This window comes from Schistocerca gregaria, chromosome 7 (assembly GCF_023897955.1).
Source record: "Schistocerca gregaria isolate iqSchGreg1 chromosome 7, iqSchGreg1.2, whole genome shotgun sequence".
NCBI classification, from domain to species: Eukaryota; Metazoa; Arthropoda; class Insecta; order Orthoptera; family Acrididae; genus Schistocerca; species Schistocerca gregaria.
Genome location: NC_064926.1, coordinates 503213515 through 503234808, shown reverse-complemented (window position 1 = coordinate 503234808; position 21294 = coordinate 503213515). Strand labels below are relative to the sequence as shown.

General features: G+C 39.2%; 1 protein-coding gene across 2 annotated transcripts in view; it reads left to right on the top strand.

Moving 5' to 3' along the window:
- LOC126282143 (E3 ubiquitin-protein ligase SH3RF1) overlaps positions 1-21294 on the top strand; it is a 220261-nt gene that overhangs the window by 126896 nt on the left and 72071 nt on the right. For both annotated transcript variants that reach the window (XM_049981645.1, XM_049981644.1), the window contains exon 12: positions 5725-5879. In XM_049981645.1, coding sequence (XP_049837602.1) covers positions 5725-5879 — 155 coding nt within the window. The remainder of the gene's footprint in view (positions 1-5724; positions 5880-21294) is intronic.

Sequence of the window (21294 nt, the reverse complement as noted above, 5' to 3'; positions counted from 1 at the left end):
GATGTGGATCCACTGTAGCAGTGTATTCGTGCTGCTGTTGACACTGTTCGGGTGCAGCCTGGTTGATGCAAATATGTGCGAAAGAACATGCTATGGGGCGTACAATCGTGCATTGAGGCACATGGAAAACATTTTCAACACATATTGTAACTGTGGTTGCATGGTACAGCATGGATTTGACCAATGTATCTGTAACAATGTATGATTGCATAAATGGTCTCTAACATGAAAACCATGCATTTCTGGACGTAAGTTCATTATACCTTTCTTTTTTTCCATATTCTCTCATCGATAATCCCTAGACTTTTTACATGGTGGAAAAAATCAACCTGTTTACATTCAAAAATGAAACTGGAACTCCTCTTTCCATAGTGAACTATGTATTGGGATTAATATAATTCAGAAAATTTAGAAATTCCGAGAGTTCGCTTTCTCCACGAGGCCGTATAATGAAGGTACCATCCCTGTACTGAAACCGACATGAAGGTTTCTTATTGCCATCTGAGGACAGACTCTGTGCTCAGTGGGTTCCCCACAACCACACCATAGGTTTGCTCATCGAACTTGTTGTCTCATTGAAAGTAAGTTGATCTGAGACAATCTTTAAATAGATCTGACATGTCTTTCTGCAAAAATACTTTCCAACTTTTGTAATGTCATCCCATTAAGAGGGACCAAAAATTACCATAATATCACATGAACTGAACCTGAAGGATTTTAATTTTTTGATAAAATGATTAGATTTCTAATGTAAGTGTAAGTTTTTCCTTTAAATGGCCGTAGGTGAGTGGTGAAGTGTTTGGCAGTCCCGTAGATTAACCAGTAGAGCTAACAGTAGGTGCTAATGGAATATGAGGTTTGTAAATTTGTGGCAAATGATGCAGTTTTAGTGATAATGCTTCTGATTTGGTGAAATCCTTCTTGTCTAGGGAGAGATGAAAAAGGCTTTTATTAACTTATCCTTTATTGTAAGAAGAGAACTTCTGGGATCTCCCGTAAGCTCTTTCTATTTTGCTGGTTGTAATGTAATTTACTGTGGCAATCTTCCTTCCTCGTTATCACTGTAGCACTACTCTTATCTACTGGAAGTATTAGAATGTCTTTATCAGTATATAAACCTTGGCGAGCTTTCATCTTGCCTATTACTAAGTTATTGCTAGATGGCTGGCTCCTGATAATGTCTCCAGCATTGAGAGATGAAACGGTAGGCAGAGGAATAGCCTTGGAGCATGACCTAACACTCATAAAGCAAAAAGCCCCAAGAATGCCAGTCTTGTTTCTCTGCCATCCTACTAAGCAGTGCCCACCTGAAGATCCAAATGGAGGACTATTTTACCTTCCTGAATAATGGGAGAGGATGCCATCACCATTTAACCACACAGTAGAGCTGCATGCCCCACAGGGGACAAACAAAAAGCTGTAGTTTCCTGTTGCTTTCAGCCATTCACAGTATCAGCATGACAAGGTCATGTCAATGGAGCAAATAATTTTTAGGTGATGCTATTGTCTTCACTTGGAACATTGCTTCTTGAAGTTAACTAACGGACAGCCATTCTGTCTCCTTTTAATTTACAGTTTTCTCAACTGATCTTACTATGTATTAAAAGTAAAATTCAACAATATTATGAAAAAAAGAGACTGCTACTAGCCTTGAAGATGATATTGTTGACATTCCAACCCTGGACTTTCCAAAAGTAAAATTTTTGCAAGGTAAATGTGAATGAAAAGGAGAAAGAATGGCTGGCCAGTAGTTACCTACATTCAAGAAATAATGATGATAGACACACTTAAAAATTATTTACTTTGTTTGGGTGATTAGCAGCATTGAAAGTATGTAGTAGGCCCCATGTGTTGTGGCACTGGTGGGTACTTACGCTCAAGTCCCGTAGCTTCTACTTGTCTGCAGCAGCAAAATGCTGGTTCTTTATAAATCTTCCTTTTCCCAGTTACAACTACTTGCATTATGATGTAGAGTTTTGTAATCCAACAGGAGTAAGACTATGTAACTATAGTAATTTAACTAGTTAGCATGATACGGAACATAGCTGATGTTCACTCTGACTCCCACACTTTACAAATGGTTGTCAGACACAGTCTGGAAAGCTTGTAAGGGTGTTTCAGGGCAGGTTGTGCTGAGAAATAATTGTTAAGAAAAAATTAGATATATTGCACTGCTTCTGAGTTAATTAGCATTGAAATTAGACAATGAGTCCATTGCATTCACAGATTCAGGCACCATTGCATACACAAACTCAAGCGGTGTCGCCAGACGTGTTCTTCGATCAGTTTCCGAAAACCAAAGAGAGCAATGCAAAAACTGGACATGGAATGGTAGTAAGGATTGAACCAGAAGCCCAGACACTTGAGCCAGAAGCTGTGCAGTCTCATGTGTTATCATCATTGCTGTGAGAACTACTGACACATGGTGTATTTGGCGGGCTGCTTGAATTTACATGTGCAACAGCCGGATTGGCTAACTTTAGTGTTACTTAACTCTGAAATGATGCACTGTATCAAATTTTCTTAACTATTCTCACCAAAACTTACGCTGCAACACCCTTACAAGCTTTTCAGACTGTTTCTGATGACAACCCTTTATAATAGCTTGTAAAAGGATAATGGGAATCGACGCTTTTCATACTTAGCTAGTAAACAGATCCATTTTGTAGAAATATCTTTTATGTTGACATAAGTCACTTCAGTAGTACCAGTATAGTTTTTTCTTAATGAAGTAACACATATTTCATGTTAACTCTGTTAGTGTCATCACATTATTCATAACTATTACTTTTTAGCACCTGTGGTATATATTTTTTTTCAAAATAAAATTTGAACATCAGTTATACAATGCAAATATTCATTTCACTTAATTGGTTTTGACAGAATACTCCATCTTCGGAAGTCTACAAAATTTAGGAAAAAATAAATCCCTAGAACATAGGCATACATGTATGTAAAGTACAGTACCGTATTACAGAAACTCTCGTAATATTGATTCAGCAGATGTCATTTCCTAAGTTCAGTGAATCGTAATGCCATGACATATTGCAGTGTGTAGGTAGTGTATGTGATAATTACATCCTCAATAGACATCACAGTAAACTGCACTAATAGCTTGACAAGCTTGAACTGACATAAGGCATCAAGTTCATCACATTTTATTGTTTCTGTGCCAGTGTAAATAACAAATTTTTCCTTTTTGGATGGCTCCAAGAGAATTATCAAAATGATCAGCACCACTCATGATGCAATCTTCTGTGTGTGTGTAAACAGAAAGAAACTTCCACATGGGAAAAATATATTAAAAACAAAGATTCCAAGACTTACCAAGCGGGAAAGCGCCGGCAGACAGGCACATGAACAAAACACACAAACACACACACAGAATTACTAGCTTTCGCAACCGATGGTTGCTTCTTCAGGAAGGAGAGAGAAAGACGAAAGGATGTGGGTTTTAAGGGAGAGGGTAAGGAGTCATTCCAATCCCGGGAGCGGAAAGACTTCCCTTAGGGGAAAAAAAGGACAGGTGTACACTCGCGCGCGCACACACACACACACACACACACACACACATATCCATCCGCACATACATGGAGATATATATATATGTGTGTGTGTGTGTGTGTGTGTGTGTGTGTGTGTGTGTGTGTGTGTGTGTGTGTGTGTGCGCGCGAGTGTACACCTGTCCTTTTTTTCCCCTAAAGGAAGTCTTTCCGCTCCCGGGATTGGAATGACTCCTTACCCTCTCCCTTAAAACCCACATCCTTTCATTTTTCCCTCTCCTTCCTTCCTTCCTGACGAAGCAACTGCCAGTTGCGAAAGCTCGTAATTCTGTGTGTGTGTTTGTGTGTTTTGTTCATGTGCCTGTCTGCCGGCGCTTTCCCGCTTGGTAAGTCTTAGAATCTTTGTTTTTAATATATTTTTTCCATGTGGAAGTTTCTTTCTGTTATATATATATACACAAAACAGAAAGAAACTTCCACATGGGAAAAATATATTAAAAACAAAGATTCCAAGACTTACCAAGCGGGAAAGCGCCGGCAGACAGGCACATGAACAAAACACACAAACACACACACAGAATTACGAGCTTTCGCAACTGGCAGTTGCTTCGTCAGGAAGGAAGGAAGGAGAGGGAAAAATGAAAGGATGTGGGTTTTAAGGGAGAGGGTAAGGAGTCATTCCAATCCCGGGAGCGGAAAGACTTCCCTTAGGGGAAAAAAAGGACAGGTGTACACTCGCACACACACACACACACACACACACACACACACACACACACACACACACACACATATCCATCTGCACATACACAGACACAAGCAGACATATTTAAAGGCCTTTTTGGTGAAGGATTAGGCGGGTGAGGGCTATGGATTGTGCTGTTTGGAACTGGTATAAGGACTGATGGAAAGAAGGATTGCAGCCAGAGATGGGAACTTTAAGTGTGAGGCCTTTGGGAGTAATGCCAAATGTCAGACAAGCCTGAGTAAATAAAATATGGGAGCGTAATCTGGCTAGGCTGAAGGCATGTTTGCGGAGGGAATGTAAATAAAATTTAATGGGGTCGTTGTAGGGATGTTGTGAGGTTGACATGGTATTAGTAGGTGGAAAGGGTAATATGAGGTTAAAGTGAAAGTAAAGAGAGATTTGTATAGGGAGAGATAAAGGTGTGAAAAAAGTCGAAAAAGTGTTGGTTTGAGATGAGCTATGTTGATCATTTGCTGAACTTAGGTTGGTGAACAACAATGGGTGCAAAGGTTGGGTAGTTATGTTGTCTCCAAATCACGTTAAAGGGTGGGGAAATTCAAGAAAATTTCGAAATTTTTTTTTTTTTTCGAAAAAAGTTTCGAAAAAATAATTTGCGGAAAAATAAAAATAAAATTCAAAAAAGAAAAAATTTCGAATAAAATCTCGAAGAATATGTGTGTAAATGTATTCAAAGGACTGGTTATGTACTGGCAGGTTATGATAATGAGGCTAACAATTGTTTGATGAAGAAATAATAGCGTGTAAACCGGTGGGAAGCTGCTAAAAAATGATCGGTTTTGTGGGAAAAACGGGAATGGAAATAAAACGAAAGTTGTTGGAAAAAAACTGAGATGGTTGTGTAATGGGTGAAAGGAACTGAAGCTGTGAAATAGGCCTTTAAATATGTCCGCTTGTGTCTGTGTATGTGCAGATGGATATGTGTGTGTGTGTGTGTGTGTGTGTGTGTGTGTGTGTGTGTGTGTGTGTGTGTGTGTGTGTGTGTGCGCGCGAGTGTACACCTGTCCTTTTTTTCCCCTAAGGGAAGTCTTTCCGCTCCCGGGATTGGAATGACTCCTTACCCTCTCCCTTAAAACCCACATCCTTTCATTTTTCCCTCTCCTTCCCTCTTTCCTGACGAAGCAACTGCCAGTTGCGAAAGCTCGTAATTCTGTGTGTGTGTGTTTGTGTGTTTTGTTCATGTGCCTGTCTGCCGGCGCTTTCCCGCTTGGTAAGTCTTGGAATCTTTGTTTTTAATATATATATATAGCAATTGCCATAAACCACTTGTCATGTGAATCACATCTCCTCTTGGAGCTATGCAGATATTTAAAAGAGAGATTCCTTTCTTGGATTTTGTGTCAGCCTTTAGTAGAGTGACGGGAGAGTTACTGATTTTCCTTATACGTGACAGGTCAGATTGCACACTAAACATGATATCTATCATAATTTCTTCATATGTTCTTTGTTTTACAGGCAAAAGAGAAAAAAGAGAAAGGTGTTGGTTTAATGCGTCGTCTGACTAGCATGAAAAAGTCAAAATCACCACCTCCAACTACATATTCAATGGATAACCCTGTGTTTGAAGATGGTACGGTGGCAGCAAGTCCGTCACATCCGGTTCACGTCAGGTAAGGACATTAGTCTTGTGGCTTGCTTTTGCAACATTCCTTGCTGCTGAAATTATGAACTAGTTTTTTCTGCTAGAGTATTCTGTAAGGCTAGATTTAATTTCATTAAATAAATTTCAAAATTTTAACAAATATGTTTTCGATACCAAAGGATGCTGCTGCTGCTGCTGCCGCTCACTGTATGCAAGGACATCATGTGCTCTAGTAGACAGGTTTTTTGCATTTCTTTTTTCCTCACAACATTTGGATTTCCATGTCAAAATAAATACAGAGGAATGTAATCTGATGATTATTTATAAATTTAATGATGTACAATGTACACAATACTCCATATTCACTTAAGGCATAAAAACAAGACAGAACTTTACAAACTCTCCCACCCCTCTGGCTGTATTGGTTATTTATGCCCATTTATGAGCAGTATGGTAAGTTTGTTATTTTTGTGCATAGTAATGCTGCAGTGGTAACAAATTCCCATCAGGCATCCAGATTTAGCTTTCCTTTGACTTCGATTAATCACTTAACCCAAATTTTCTCTCTCTCTCTCTTTCTCTCTCTCTCTCGCTCTCTCTCTCTCTCGTGGCTGTTTGGTGTGTGTGTTGTGTGTTTCCTTGTTCACCTCATTAACAAAATCTTCTCATTTACTTTAAAATATCCAGTGCCCTGAAATTAATAACCTAGATCAGGGCCACTCACCAAGGCTGATTGTCTAGCATGTAGTCGTCTTTACGTAAACAGAACGATGAGTGAGAGAGCGGCAGTAAGAGCCACAGGACATCTTGCTTGCTGGCTTCAGTTGTCAGATGGCAAAACTTTAACAATAACTGTTTTTAGTGCTACCAGGTGGTTATAATTAAACTGATGATGTTTTGAGTGCTGCAGTGCGGGCTTGTATATCACAGGGTATGCTGGAAAAAATTAGTGTTCCACTTCCTGCAACAAGGTGAAAATAATATGGCCCTGTAAGCAGTTAATGTGTTGTTGTTTTAGGAAGAGGTGAAGAACAATGAAACACATGACAAAAAAAAAGTTCTGATGTGCTTATTAGGATTTGGTCACAAGTTACTACATGTGTTTAATATGGTCTCCCGACTCAGGAATGTCAACAGTTACTCACAAGCATATCCATTATAAGCAGAGTGATATGTTGTTGTTGCTTTCCTTCTGATCAGGAAGAGTCCATTTACAGTCCTGATACAGTCTTTCAGATACCCAAACAACCAGAAGTCATGGATTTAGGTCAGAGGATGTGGAAGGCCCACATCTTGAAATTGCGTAGAGATGATGGAGTCATTGCCACAGATTTCTTGAAGTAAATTTTCCACCTGGTGAGAGAGATGTAATGTCACCCCATCTTGCATAAAAAAATAGTAGTGTGGCCACAGTTGCATTCTTGCAAAACTGGAATCACCTATTGCAGAGCTAGGTACTCATAATATACAAATGTCGCTGTCACCGAACAGGCCCGCGAGGTGTCATCTCCTCAAAGAAAAACCATCAGTGGATGAAGGAGCTTGTGAAAGATTAGATTAGATTAGATTAGATTAATACTTGTTCCATAGATCATGAATACGATACTTCGTAATGATGTGGAACGTCTCAGGTTAATGAAAGATGTCTGTACAAGATGTTACATTACACAAAATATTGCATGGCACTAATGTTTAAGCTAGGTTTTTTTCCCCTTAATTTATATCTAAAAATTCTGCCAGTGAGTAGAAGGAGTTGTCATCTAGAAATTCTTTTAATTTATTTTTAAATGTTGGTTGACTATCTGTCAGGCTTTTGATGCTGTTTGGTAGGTGCCCAAAGACTTTTGTGGCAGCATAATTTACCCCTTTCTGTGCCAAAGTCAGATTTAACCCTGCATAGTGAAGATCATCCTTTATCCTGGTGTTATAGCTATGCACACTGCTATTACTTTTGAACTGGGTAGGATTATTAACAACAAATTTCATAAGTGAATATATATACTGTGAGGTTACCGTGAGGATCCCTAGATCCTTAAATAGATGTCTGCAAGATGACCGTGGGTGGAGTCCAGCAATTATTCTGATTACACGTTTTTGAGCAATGAATACTTTCTTACTCAAAGAAGAATTACCCCAGTATATGATACCATACGAAAGCAGTGAATGAAAGTAGGCATAGTAAGCTAATTTACTGAGATTCTTATCACAAAAATTTGCAATAACCCTAATAGCATACGTAGCCGAACTCAGACATTTCAATGTGTTGCTTCCAGTTTAACCTCTCATCAATGGACACACCTAAAAATTTTGAAAATTCTACCTTAGCTACAAACTTCTGTTCAAAGTCCATATTTATTACTGGAGTTGTGCCATTTACTGTACGGAACTGTATATACAGTGTTTTATCCAAATTTAAAGAGAGTCTGTTTACTGAGAACCACTTAATAATTTTGTGAAAACATCATTTACAATTACATCACTTAGTTCTTGGTTTTTGGATGTCATTTCTATACTTGTATCGTCAGCAAAAAGAACTAACTTTGCATCTTCATCAATATGGAATGGTAAGTCATTAATGTATATCAAGAAATTAAAGGACCTAAGACCGAACCCTGTGGGACCCCGTGCTTGATAGGCCCCCAGTTTGAGGAATCAGCTGTTGTATTAACATTACATGAACCACTTATTTCAACTTTCTGCATTCTTCCAGTTAAGTATGAATTAACCATTTGTGCTCTGCCGCCCTCAAACCATAATGATTTAGCTTATCTAAAAGAATTCCATGATTTACACAGTCAAAGGCCTTTGAGAGATCACAAAAAATACCAATGGGTGATGTCTGGTTATTCAGAGCATTTAATATTTGATCAGTAAAAGCGTATATAGCATTTTCTGTTGAAAAGCCTTTCTGAAAACCAAACTGACATTTTGTTAGTACTTTATTTTTACATATATGGGAGGCTACTCTTGAATACATTACTTTCTCAAAAAATTTTGATAGAGCTGTCAGAAGAGAGATTGGGCGATAGTTGTTGACATCCGACGTATCCCCCTTTTTATGCAATGGTTTTACAATGGCACATTTCAGTCTGTCGGGGAAAACACCCTGCTCCAAAGAGGTATTACATACGTGGCTGAGAATCCTACTTATCTGTGGGGAACAAGCTTTAAGTATCTTGCTGGAAATGCCATCAATTCCGTAAGAGCTTTTAATTTTCAGTGAGTTTATTATTTTACTGATTTCAGAGGGAGAGGTTCGTGAAAATACAGTTGCTTCAAACTGCACAGGTATGGCCTCTTCTTTTAGAAGCCTTGCCTCTTCTAGTGAAGATCTAGATCCTACTTTCTCCACAACATTTAAAAAGTGATTATTGAAAATATTTCCAATTTCAGATTGTTTGTTAGTACACTTGTCATTCAGTTTTATGGCACTAAAGTCTTCCTGTGCTCTTGATTGCCCTGTTTCCCTTTCAATAATATTCCAAATTGCTTTCATTTTATGATCAGAGTTACTGATCTCAGACATGATACACATGCTTCGAGACTTTTTAATAACTTTCCTTACTACCACACAATAGTTTTTATAATATTGAACAATTTCGGGGTCAGTACTCCCTCTTGCTGTTAGATACAGTTCTCTTTTACGGTTGCAAGATATTATTATTCCTTTAGTTAGCCAAGGTTTTTTATGTTGTCTTGGAATTATGTTTCACTGTTTTCTTGGGAAAACAATTTTCAAAAATACCCTTAAAAATGTATCGTGAAATAAGTTATATTTCAAGTTTGCATCGGGTTCCATATACACTGCATCCCAGTTTAGCTCCTTTAGTCTTTCCCTAAAGTTTGCAGTATTTATATTGTTAATTGAACGCACTGCTTTGAAATTCTGATTTGATATGCTGCTGGAGCTATGTCATGTACTGTAACTAACTGTGCACCATGATCTGAAAGACCATTCTCAACAGGATAACTATTTATGTCCTTAAATTTATCTTGGTATATAAAAAAAGTTATCTATCAATGTCCTGCTGTTCTTTAAGTGAGTAGGAAAATCAATGATGGAGCTTAAATTGAAAGAACTGAGTAATACTACAAGGTCATTCTTCCTATCACACTCTTTCAGGGAATCAACATTGAAATCCCCACAAATGATAATTTGCCCCCCCCCCCCCCCCCTGTCTGACAGATAGCACAACAAAGCATCCAAGTTTTCTAGAAATAGCTGGAAATTCCCTTAGGGGGACCTATACACTGTTACAATTATGAAAGTGCCACCATTTAGTTTTAGTTCAGTGGCACATGCTTCCATATGTTGCTCTACACAAATTTTTTTAGTTTCTAAATGTTTTGCGCTGTGGAAGCTTTTGACATATATGGCAACTCCTCCTCTCATCATATTATCTCTATTTACATGTGCAGCTAATTTGTACCCATTGATGCTAACCTTTTGCATATCAGTGACAATGTGATGCTCAGACAGGCATAGTACATCTATTACATTCTCAGTTTCTATATCTTCTAAACAGCGCAGAAGCTCATCAATTTTATTCTTCAATCCCCCAATATTTTGATGAAATATACTAACATTTTTCATTTTAATTTTGTGAGTATCTTGAACTTTTTTAACATCTTTAGTACTTGCCTGGTTGAGTTTCCCAATGGACACTGATCTTACACTAAAAAAGAGTTACCACTATGAGATGTAGTTCCTCCCCCCTTTAAATTTCCTGCTATCAGCCCAGCCAGTTTACCCTTCCCCTTCTTGTTGAGGTGTAGGCCATGTCTAGTATAGTCTCACCTACAGAGTGAATCAACAGGAACCACACCAATATGTGACCCCGCATCAGATCCAAGTAGCCGTTCCAACTCCAAATTAACTCTCCTGACAGAAGAGCTCAAATGAGGCCGATCATGGCGCTCCAGAACCGACACAAACCCAACACTGGTATGACTCGATGCCGATGCAATATTTGCCAGGTCACACTCTATGCTGTACCCCGGATCTCTGTCAATACTGTTGCCCAGCCCACCCATAATAACCATGGTATCTTCCTTAGTAAAGCCTCTACATAGTGAACCTAAATCCTCTGTAACCTGCCCTAGTCCAGCACTAGGTTTGAAAAAACTTGTGACCTGGTATTCTGACACTAATTCATCCTGCAGAAGTTGGCCCACACCCCTAGCATGCGAACTACCTAGCAACAAGACTTTCTTTCTCTTTGCACACTTCCCTACCTTCTTATTCAATTTGCTGCTGAAAGCTTATTGAGCCCTGTCTACATCTACTTCTGTGAGAGGCTCATCAGTTTGCGGCTGAGGCAACAGGTCAAACCTATTTTGTACATTAATAACAAGGCTGTCAGAAGAATTTCTTGACCTGTTCCTTATGCCTGTTGCCACTTCCCACCCCTGTTTACCCTTCTCCCCCCTTAACCTGCACAGTTCTCGTCTAGCCTCATCTACCTCAGCCTGAAGGGCAGCAATTTTCCCCTCCTGTTCCACAATCTTTCTATCTCTACTGCATAGCCTACAGAACCACTGATGAGTCTCGCTCATTTTCCCAATTCCCATGCCACTACATTCTCCCCAATGAAAAAAGTTACTACATCCATCACACCAGACCCCGGAGCTAACGATTCTCCGACACGTCAGGCACTTTACACTCATGGTACAAATCGATTTAGTGACATAAAGACAATTAAGTTCCCGGAAAACAATGAAAATACGTGTACAAAAAATTAGGCCTACTCGCAACAATGTAAACAATGGTTCAGAAGTTTCTTACTGGAAATTACTTAAGAGATGACGATACTCTACAGATATAAAGGGGCAGCAAACGTATTTGGCACACTAAACTATCAGTAAACGCACTTAAAATTGCGGTATGAAGTTTAATCTGAAAGCTCAAAAGTTCGGCCTGGCCCCAATATGTAAACAAAACGAACATTGCTCGATTACTGTGAAAATACGCGAGTAAGACAAAAACTTTTAATGGTACGCTTGAAGAGCACTATAATTAACGCAATAAAATAGTTTAAAGTGTTAGAAACAGTTTATTACTACTAAAATTACTTATCTTGTACGGGAGCTGTGACTCAAACATCCGTATAGCAGGCGCAGGGCTACCAACCACACCACAATCACATAAGATGAGTGCAGCAGATGTTCCTGCACAACATGTGGTGCAGTAGAACCCCAGATGTGGCATTTCTATGCATTCATGGCACTGTGCCGAGTAAATTGTCCCGTGCATCCAGAGAATATTCCCTGGCCACATGTCATCCATTCCCAGGTGTGGAAAAAAAAAGGGCAAAGTCATGCCTTTATAGCCTGTCTTGGGCTTCATTTGTTGCACGTTCTTAATCTTGCAGGGATACCAGCGTAAAATGCACTGCAAAATCTTCTGAACTGTTGACCAGGAAGAGATCATTCGCATGTCACAGCATGAGCACTGGTTGCAGAATTTAAGGCATGTGCTGCATGGTTGGCTATAGCTACAGAAACTTAATCAGCAACTGCCATGGAAATGGGTCACCTCCGTCTCCCTCCTTACACCATTTATTGGTATGGGGCCTCTTTGCAGCTTTATCTGTCAGCAATATTCCTGGGATGCAGCGCCACTATTGCTGCAACTTTGATAAAACGACTTTACCAGTTGTTGTGATCCTCAGTCCTGAGACCGGTTTGATGCAGCTCTCCATGCTGCTCTATCCTGCGCAAGCTTCATCATCTCCCAGTACCTACTGCAACCTACATCCTCCTGAATCTGCTTAGTGTATTCATCTCTTGGTCTCCCTCTACGATTTTACCCTCCACGCTGCCCTCCAATACTAAATTGGTGATCCCTTGATGCCTCAGAACATGTCCTACCAACCAATCCCTTCTTCTAGTCAAGTTGTGCCACAAACTACTCCTCTCCCCAATCCTATTCAACATCTCCTCATTTGTTATGTGATCTACCTATCTAATCTTCAGCATTCTTCTGTAGCACCACAGTTCGTAAGCTTCTATTCTCTTCTTGTCTAAACTATTTATCGTCCATGTTTCACTTCCATACATGGCTACACTCCATACAAATACTTTCAGAAAAGACTTCCTGACACCTAAATCTATACTATATGTTAACAAATTTCTCTTCTTCAGAAACGCTTTCCTTCCCATTGCCAGTCTACATTTTACATCCTCTCTACTTCGACCATCATCAGATATTTTGCTCCCCAAATAGCAAAACTCCTTTACTACTTTAAGTAACTCATTTCCTAATCTAATACCCTCAGCATCACTCGACTCGTTTTGACTACATTCCATTATCCTCGTTTTGCTGTTGTTGATGTTCATCTTATATCCTCCTTTCAAGACACTATCCATTCCGTTCACGTGCTATTCCAAGTCCTTTGCTGTCTATGACAGAATTACAATGGCATCGGCAAACCTCAAAGTTTTTATTACTTTTCCATGGCTTTTAATACCTACTCCAAATTTTTCTTTTGTTTCCTTCACTGCTTGCTCAATATACAGATTGAATAACATCTGGGAGAGGCTACAACCCTGTCTCACTCCCTTCCCAACCATTGCTTCCCTTTCATGCCCCTCAACTCTTATAACTGCCATCTGGTTTCTGTACAAATTTTAAATAGCCTTTCGCTCCCTGTATTTTACCCCTGCCACCTTCAGAATTTGAAAGAGAGTATTCCAGTCAACATTGTCAAAAGCTTTCTCTAAGTCTACAAATGCTGGAAATGTAGGTTTGCCTTTCCTTAAAATAGCTTCTAAGACAAGTCGTAGGGTCAGTATTGCCTTACGTGTTCCAATATTTCTACGGAATCCAAACTGATCTTCGCCGAGGTCGGCTTCTACTAGTTTTTCCATACATCTGTAAAGAATTCGCGTTAGTATTTTGCAGCCGTGACTTATTAAACTGATAGTTCGGTAATTTTCACATCTGTCAACACCTGCTTTCTTTGCGATTGGAATTATTATATTCTTCTTGAAGTCTGGGGTATTTCGCCTGTTTGGTACATCTTGCTCACCAGATGGTAGAGTTTTGTCAGGACTGGCTCTCGCAAAGCCGTCAGTAGTTCTAATGGAATGTTGTCTACTCCCGAGGCCTTGTTTCGACTCAGGTCTTTCAGTGCTCTGCCAAACTCTTCACGCAGTATCGTATCTCCCATTTTATCTTCATCTACATCCTCAACCATTTCCCTAATATTGTCCTCAAGTACATCGCCCTTGTATAGACCCTCTATATACTCCTTCCACCTTTCCCTTCTTTGCTTAGAACTGGGTTTCCATCTGAGCTCTTGATGTTCATACAAGTGGTTCTCTTATCTCCAAATGTCTCTTTAATTTTCCTGTAGGCATTATCTATCTTACCCCAAGTGAGATATACCTCTGCATCCTTACATTTGTCCTCCAGCCTTCCCTGCTTAGCCATTTTTTCTCCTTTCATCAATTAAATTTAATATTTCTTCTGTTACCCAAGGATTTCTACTAGCCCTCGTATTTTTGCATACTTGATCCTCTGCTGCCTTCACTACTTCATCCCTCAATGCTACCCATTCTTCTACTGTATTTCTTTCCCCCATTCTTGCCATTTGTTCCCTTATGCTCTCCGTGAAACTCTGTACAACCTCTGGTTTAGTCATTTTATCCAGGTCCCATCCCCTTGAATTCCCACCTTTTTGCAGTTTCTTCAGTTTTAATCTACAGTTCATAACCAATAGATTGTGGTCAGAGTCCACATCTGACCCGGGAAATGTCTTACAATTTAAAACCTGGTTCCTAAATCTCTGTCTTACCATTATATAATCTATCTGAAATCTGTCAGTATCTCCAGGCTTCTTCCATGTATACAACCTTCTTTTATGATTCTTAAACCAATTGTTAGCTATGATTAAGTTGTGCTCTGTGCAAAATTCTACTAGGCGGCTTCCTCTTTCATTTCTTAGGCCCAATCCATATTCACCTACTACGTTTCCTTCTCTCCCTTTTCCTACTACCGAATTCCAGTCACCCATGACTATTAAATTTTCGTCACTCTTCACTATCTGAATAATTTCTTTTATTTCATCATACATTTCTTCAATTTTATCGTCATCTGCAGAGCTAGTTGGCATATAAACTTGTACTACTGTAGTAGGTGTGGGCTTCGTATCAATCTTGGCCACAATAAAGCATTCACTATGCTGTTGGTAGTAGCTTACCCACACTCCAATTTTTTAATTCATTATTAAACCTACTCCTGCATTATTCCTATTTGACTTTGTATTTATAACCCTGTATTCGCCTGACCAAAAGTCTTGTTCCTCCTGTCACCGAACTTCACTAATTCCCACTATATCTAACTTTAACCTATCCATTTCCCTTTTTAAATTTTCTAATCTACCTGCCCAGTTAAGGGATCTGACATTCCACGCTTCGATCCGTAGAACGCCAGTTTTCTTTCTCCTGATACGACATCCTCTTGAGTAGTCCCTGCCCGGAGATCCGAATGGGGGACTATTTTACCTCCGGAATATTTTATGCAAGAGGACGCCATCATCATTAACCATACAGTAAAGCTCCATGCCCTCGGGAAAAATTAAGGCTGTAGTTTCACTTTACCAGTAGTGCACGGTATTTGTGCTCAGTAGGCCTAGTCATTGTGTATGCCACAGAGAACTTCAACCTTTTTAAGCCTTTACACCAACAGTCACTTCACAAGATATCAACATGTGGCACCAAGTGACAAACAGCATACTCATGTCAAAACAGGAAACATTTCACATTCTGACTGCCTACAGTGCCATATTTTCACCTGGTGGCAGAAAGTGGAACTACTTTTCCTTCAGCATACTCAATGTGCACACTAATTAATGAACATACCTGCAGTGTTTCAGCATCCTGCATGTATATACTCTGGACTGCAGCACTCAAAACATCATTAGTTTAATTATAATCATCCGGTCCATGGGAGTCAGTATCTTTTTACCAATTTTGATAAATATGCAAATTGTCATAAAGTGCTAAGTCCTATTGAGTAATTCAGTTTGCTGTGGCATTATGACATAAATCACATGACACTTACATGACAAGTGTGAGGCAGTAATCCATGACCTGAAAGCCAGTCTGTAGTATTCACCACTTAATTAAAAAATTGTATTTTTTTTCAGTGTAATGACAAAAGCATTAAATAGATCCATCTTCACTTAAGCAGCAATTGCGATGGTAGTTTTTAGCTCCAATAACAGACATGTTGTGGAGTAGTTGTCCCATTATTTGCAGCCAGGAGATCATATAGGAAGAGAATCTGCAGAGAGAATCAGCTGGAAACTTTCTTGTATGATATTTAATGATCTGAAACCATTTTCTACATAGCAGCAGGAGAATAGTATCTACAACTAGTGCCCAACATGGAGAGTCCAATGCCAGAAAAAACAAAGATATTGAGAAGGAAATAATAGAAAATTATTTTGTACTGATTTCGCGTGACTTCATTTTGTTTTGGTTTCTCACTGTTCTGTAGGTGTTAGCTGATTGCTAGATATTGTGATCAGTGATTAACTTACTCATTTATGTTTGCAAATCGGGAAGTCTTTGCACCCCCCCCCCCCCCTTTTTTAATCCAAATTACAGTTGTAAATGCAGAGTCAACATATCTGTTTGGCCCAGGCCTTATCTGGCAGTATCACGGCGGCATAGTGCTGCTGTCAATTGTTGAAGATGGTGATTGTGCTTGACATGTTGACAGTGTAGGAGCAGTGAAGTCTTGATTCATTTTCTCTCCCACAAAGAATGAGTACCCATTGAAATCCACAGGGAAATACAGTTCCTGTCTGAGGAACAGTGTTTTGCTGTGAGAAGTGTGAGATGGTGGTGTTGCAATGTCGAAAAAGGCTGTGAAAACTTGCATTACAATAAGTGTTCGGGGACACCACGCTTGTCACAGGATGACGTCATATCCAACATGAATGCAATGTTGAAATTGGATTTTCATGTACACCTCAAGACATTTCTCAGGAGCTTGGCATTTTTTATCTGGTAGTGTTTAAGACCTTGTTCATGGGTCCTTAGGGTGCTGGAAGGTTTCATGTCGGAGGATGCCTAAACAGTTGAATGATACGATAAATGGCAAGAGAATGAGTGCTTCTCTGAGTCACCTGCGAGGATGATGACAGTTTTCTGGACTGTTGTTACTGACAATGAAGTGTGGATACTGCATTTCATGCTGGAATTGAAGGGGGAGCACGGTGTGGAAACATCCAGATTCACTTGAGACAAAAAATTCTGTTCAGTGCCATCTGTTGGGAAAGTGATGTTAATGGTCTTCTGGGGTGGTTGTGGATCTCTCCTGCCAACCCGAGCAGGGAATATCAGCACCCAGGCAGGAAAGGGGAGGAAGAGTGTAGTTCATCTGTCACTAGGTGCAGCCATCAGTGCAGATGATTACTGTTTCACACTGTCATGGCTACAGGCTGTCATCAACAAGAACTGCTGAAGGATCCTCGGTGTGGGCAATGTGATTACCCCCGTGGCAGCGCAAGGCCAGTTGCGGTGACCAGAACTGCCAAGATCCGGTCGTTTCACTGGAAGAGTCTGAGCTACCCAGCGTACAGTCCACACCTTTCCCCTATTTATTTGTGCATTCTCAATCCACTGAAGAAGTTACTAGCAGGACAGCGATTCATGTGCAACTATGAAGCCAAGGCAACATCTGATGGTGGTTCCACAGTCAGCCGGACGAATTTTATCATAGGGTTGTCTCAGATTTAGTGCTGTGGTGGAACGAATGTCTGAAATGGTGCGAGGACTACAAGGAAAAATAGTCGGGCACATAGAATAGTACATATAATAATAAGTACCTGTAGTTGTATTTACCTTATTTTGGTTAGTAAAAAATAGGGGCAAAGACTTTCTGATTTGTCCTCGTAGTTTATAGTTACTTTTAGTCTGTGGCGTTTATTTGCTTGCAGGTCTTTCCCTTACATTATAAAGTGTATGTTATTAAGTTCACTGCAACATTTTTTTACTGATTAACAGTTACATGTGTTTAATCAATATTTCTGAGATTTTTCTTCAGGTTCCCCTATTTCGAATAGGTCTTCAGAACATTTGCTTGTTTATGACTAAGAAAAACGGCAACTGCTGTATTTTATTTGTGAGACTATTACTTCTGATAGATTGAGATTGGGGCCACTGTGCACCACATGACGCATTCTACGATGCACCTGTCACTCTATGGTACTACTTTTTTCGGTGGTCACTCTCACTCCTAGGGCCTGTGCTCCATGGAGCAAGTGCCAGTCTCATTGCTGCGTAGAACACTAGCATGAACAGTCTTGATTTAGACTAATTTATCATGGTTAAAGTACAGGTAGCTAAAGTTTATCTGTTACTTGTGCAGAAACATAGGTTTTCTGATGACATTGTAATTTTGTCAGAGACAGCATAGGTTTTGGAAGAATGGTGTCATGGAAAGAGGTTACAAGATGAACATCAACAAAAGTAAGACAAGGGTAATAGGATGCAGTCAAATTAATCAGACAGTACTTATATAATTAGAGGATTAGATTAGGAAATGAGACATGGAAAACAGTATCCAAATTTTGGTATTCAGACACCAAAATAATAGATGATGGCAGTGACAATATTTTACAAATGAATAAAGATATTCAGGAAGTAAAAACAGCAAATTAAATATAAAATTGAGGTGGCTGTCAGAGCTCTAATACTGCCAGTAGTTCCAGAGCTACATGAAACTAACAAAAATGCTCCATTACTGTACTTAGAAATTAATTAATGCTGTTAACAAAATTGATAAAACTCTCAGGAAGATGCCAACAGATGCTGATGAGAAGCGAATCAGGGTAGTGTCAGTTGGAGGGTGCTAATGGGAGATAAAGGGTGTAAATTCCGAGATCTGCATGTGGAGAGGGGACAACTGTACGAGACACATTTGCGAGACAGCTGTGACAGTTTGGGTTGCAAGTTAGCCACATTGATAAAGTATTTGTCATGAGAAGTGCTAAATTCAGGACTGTAAATTCTGGATGGGCTTTATGTTTGGCACATAATGAGCAGCACTGAGTACTTTAACTTTTGATGGAGCTTTGCATCCACAGTGATGCTAGGCTTTCGATGCTGAAAGTTGTTGGGGCTTAACGATAGTTAGTCGATGATTCAGTGTCTTCGGAGGGACATGTATAATTTAGCATTAGTAAGTCCGGTTTGCCATACTGGTTCTATGATTCACGACACTCTGCACATTTGTCTGAGGATAATAAACCATTTACGGAACTTTAGTTCTCACATGTGTTGATTAATTTTAAATCAGCGCTACATTTTAATTTTAAGGAATATGTATAGGCGATTTCAATGATAAATGTTCACAGGAACAAAATGTGAGGGTGCAAAACCCCTTTGATATGGATGAGCTACTAACATTAAATGGTTATCCATCCAGTGCCTTCCACTGCCAGGATAAAATCGTTGATATTACGAAAGAACTTTATATTATTTTAAAACCACAGTTAGGAGCAAAGGTCAAAGGTTCACCAGATGTGGGTCACAATAGTTAAGCAGAGACTTGCACAGGATAGACTAGCATGGAGAACTGCATCAAATCAGCCTTTGGGCTAAATACCACAACAACACTACCATTTGTAAATACAAAAAAGGCATTTGGACTCGGAAACATACTTCACAGGGATTGTTTAGAAAATACTGAGCCATGAGTACATCCTTGGACAATAACTTACAGTGATTCTGATCTTACCTAGGGCTTCAAAATAAAGTTTATATGAATGTTAATGGTTTTATCCCTGCATGGTGTATGTGATGCATAGATAACTGAAATATCATGGCTAATGTGAACAATGTAAAACATCAGTGTGCCATTCTTACAGTCTAAGAGCTGTCATTTCTTCGAGAGTGGACAGCTGACATCGTTCTCAATGGCTGGGTTTTTCTCTCCACCAGCCAAGAAATGTGTCTGTCAGCAAGACCCTTGATGTCCAGTGCATGCTGACTCACTCCTCTTAAATAAGCTAACCACCACATGGCTGCTATCTCTCATTGTGCTGTCATACTGTGCATGTATACCATCACATTGTCTGACAGGGATATCATCTCGTTTTGTCACTAACTACACTGTAGTTCATAGAAATTGTAAACAGTGAAGAACTGTGGGGTCAAGGAGATTTGAATTCTTGTCCGACTACATGGTCCACTGGAGCTGTGAAGGACACACTAAGTACCATATTTTCTTGGTCCAAAGAGTGTGGGAAACAACAGAAGTTGAATAAATGAGTATGTGATGATCTCACTGAACAGCTAGTACGTGATCATATCACTGAACAGCAAATGTCATATGTTCTGAAGTATATTTGTCAATTGTCTTTTGGAAAAATGCTTAATTTTTGTATAGAGCAGCACTGAGACAGAAAAAAATAGGTAAAATATGATAACTGGTATTGCTGTTCAATGGTAAGATGCTTCTATTCTTGTATTGGACTAAATCCATTTTGACTACTGCTGCTCTTGACAACGAGTGAAACAATTAGGAAAAACACAGTTATCACTTATCTGACACAGACTGGGCTGTATGAGAGCACAAGTGCTCTTCAACCTGTATTTACAGATTGTTTAATTGTTCTGCTAATTTATTATTTTTCTGTTGATAATTATGGTCAACAGTGCCATATTTGAGTGATTATTTTAAGGAAACACTATTGAAAGCTGAATAACATGGATAAATTTATTTACTTGTTTAAATTTGCTGTATACTATAAATTCATTGGATATTCCAAGAGTGACATTATCATCACAGTAGTTGTCACAGGGAAGAATTTCAGTGGTAAGAGTTTATTTTGGCTGAGGTCCGCATGCTGTTCTTCTATGATGTATAGAAAGGATGGTGGATAAAAAAGGGTGTTTTGAAAGAGGTGACAGTTTTCCAGGTGTTACAGAAGAAAATACTATGAAAAATATCACAAATCCTTTTAATTCAATATAATGTTGGAGAATTAATTCTCAAACAACTACTAATCACTCCCTAGCCACAGTTCCCATGCAATCCACACCACAATAAATAAATCTATCCTGATATGGATGGTATCAAAATTTTGTTCCTCAGGTAAGTGGCTCATTACGCTTTCTTTTGTTTTAAATTGAAATTTTTTTTCCAGCTTCACAGAAAAATTTTCTATAATGGAAAACACAGAAATTCAATTTCGTATGAAGATTTGGATCAAAGTAGTCACTGGCTCAAATATAGAATTCCTCTAAATATGTGAAAAATATGTCTGCTGTTGATTGCTTACACTTGTTCTCTTTAAGAGTGTACATTGTCTTGTATGAGCTAAGTTGCGTTTTGTAACTGCATGTGCATGTTATACAATTTATAGATTCATGCCTTTCAAAGCACAAGCGGTTTGTGTTTAAACCTTCTCACTGTAAGCTTTGTC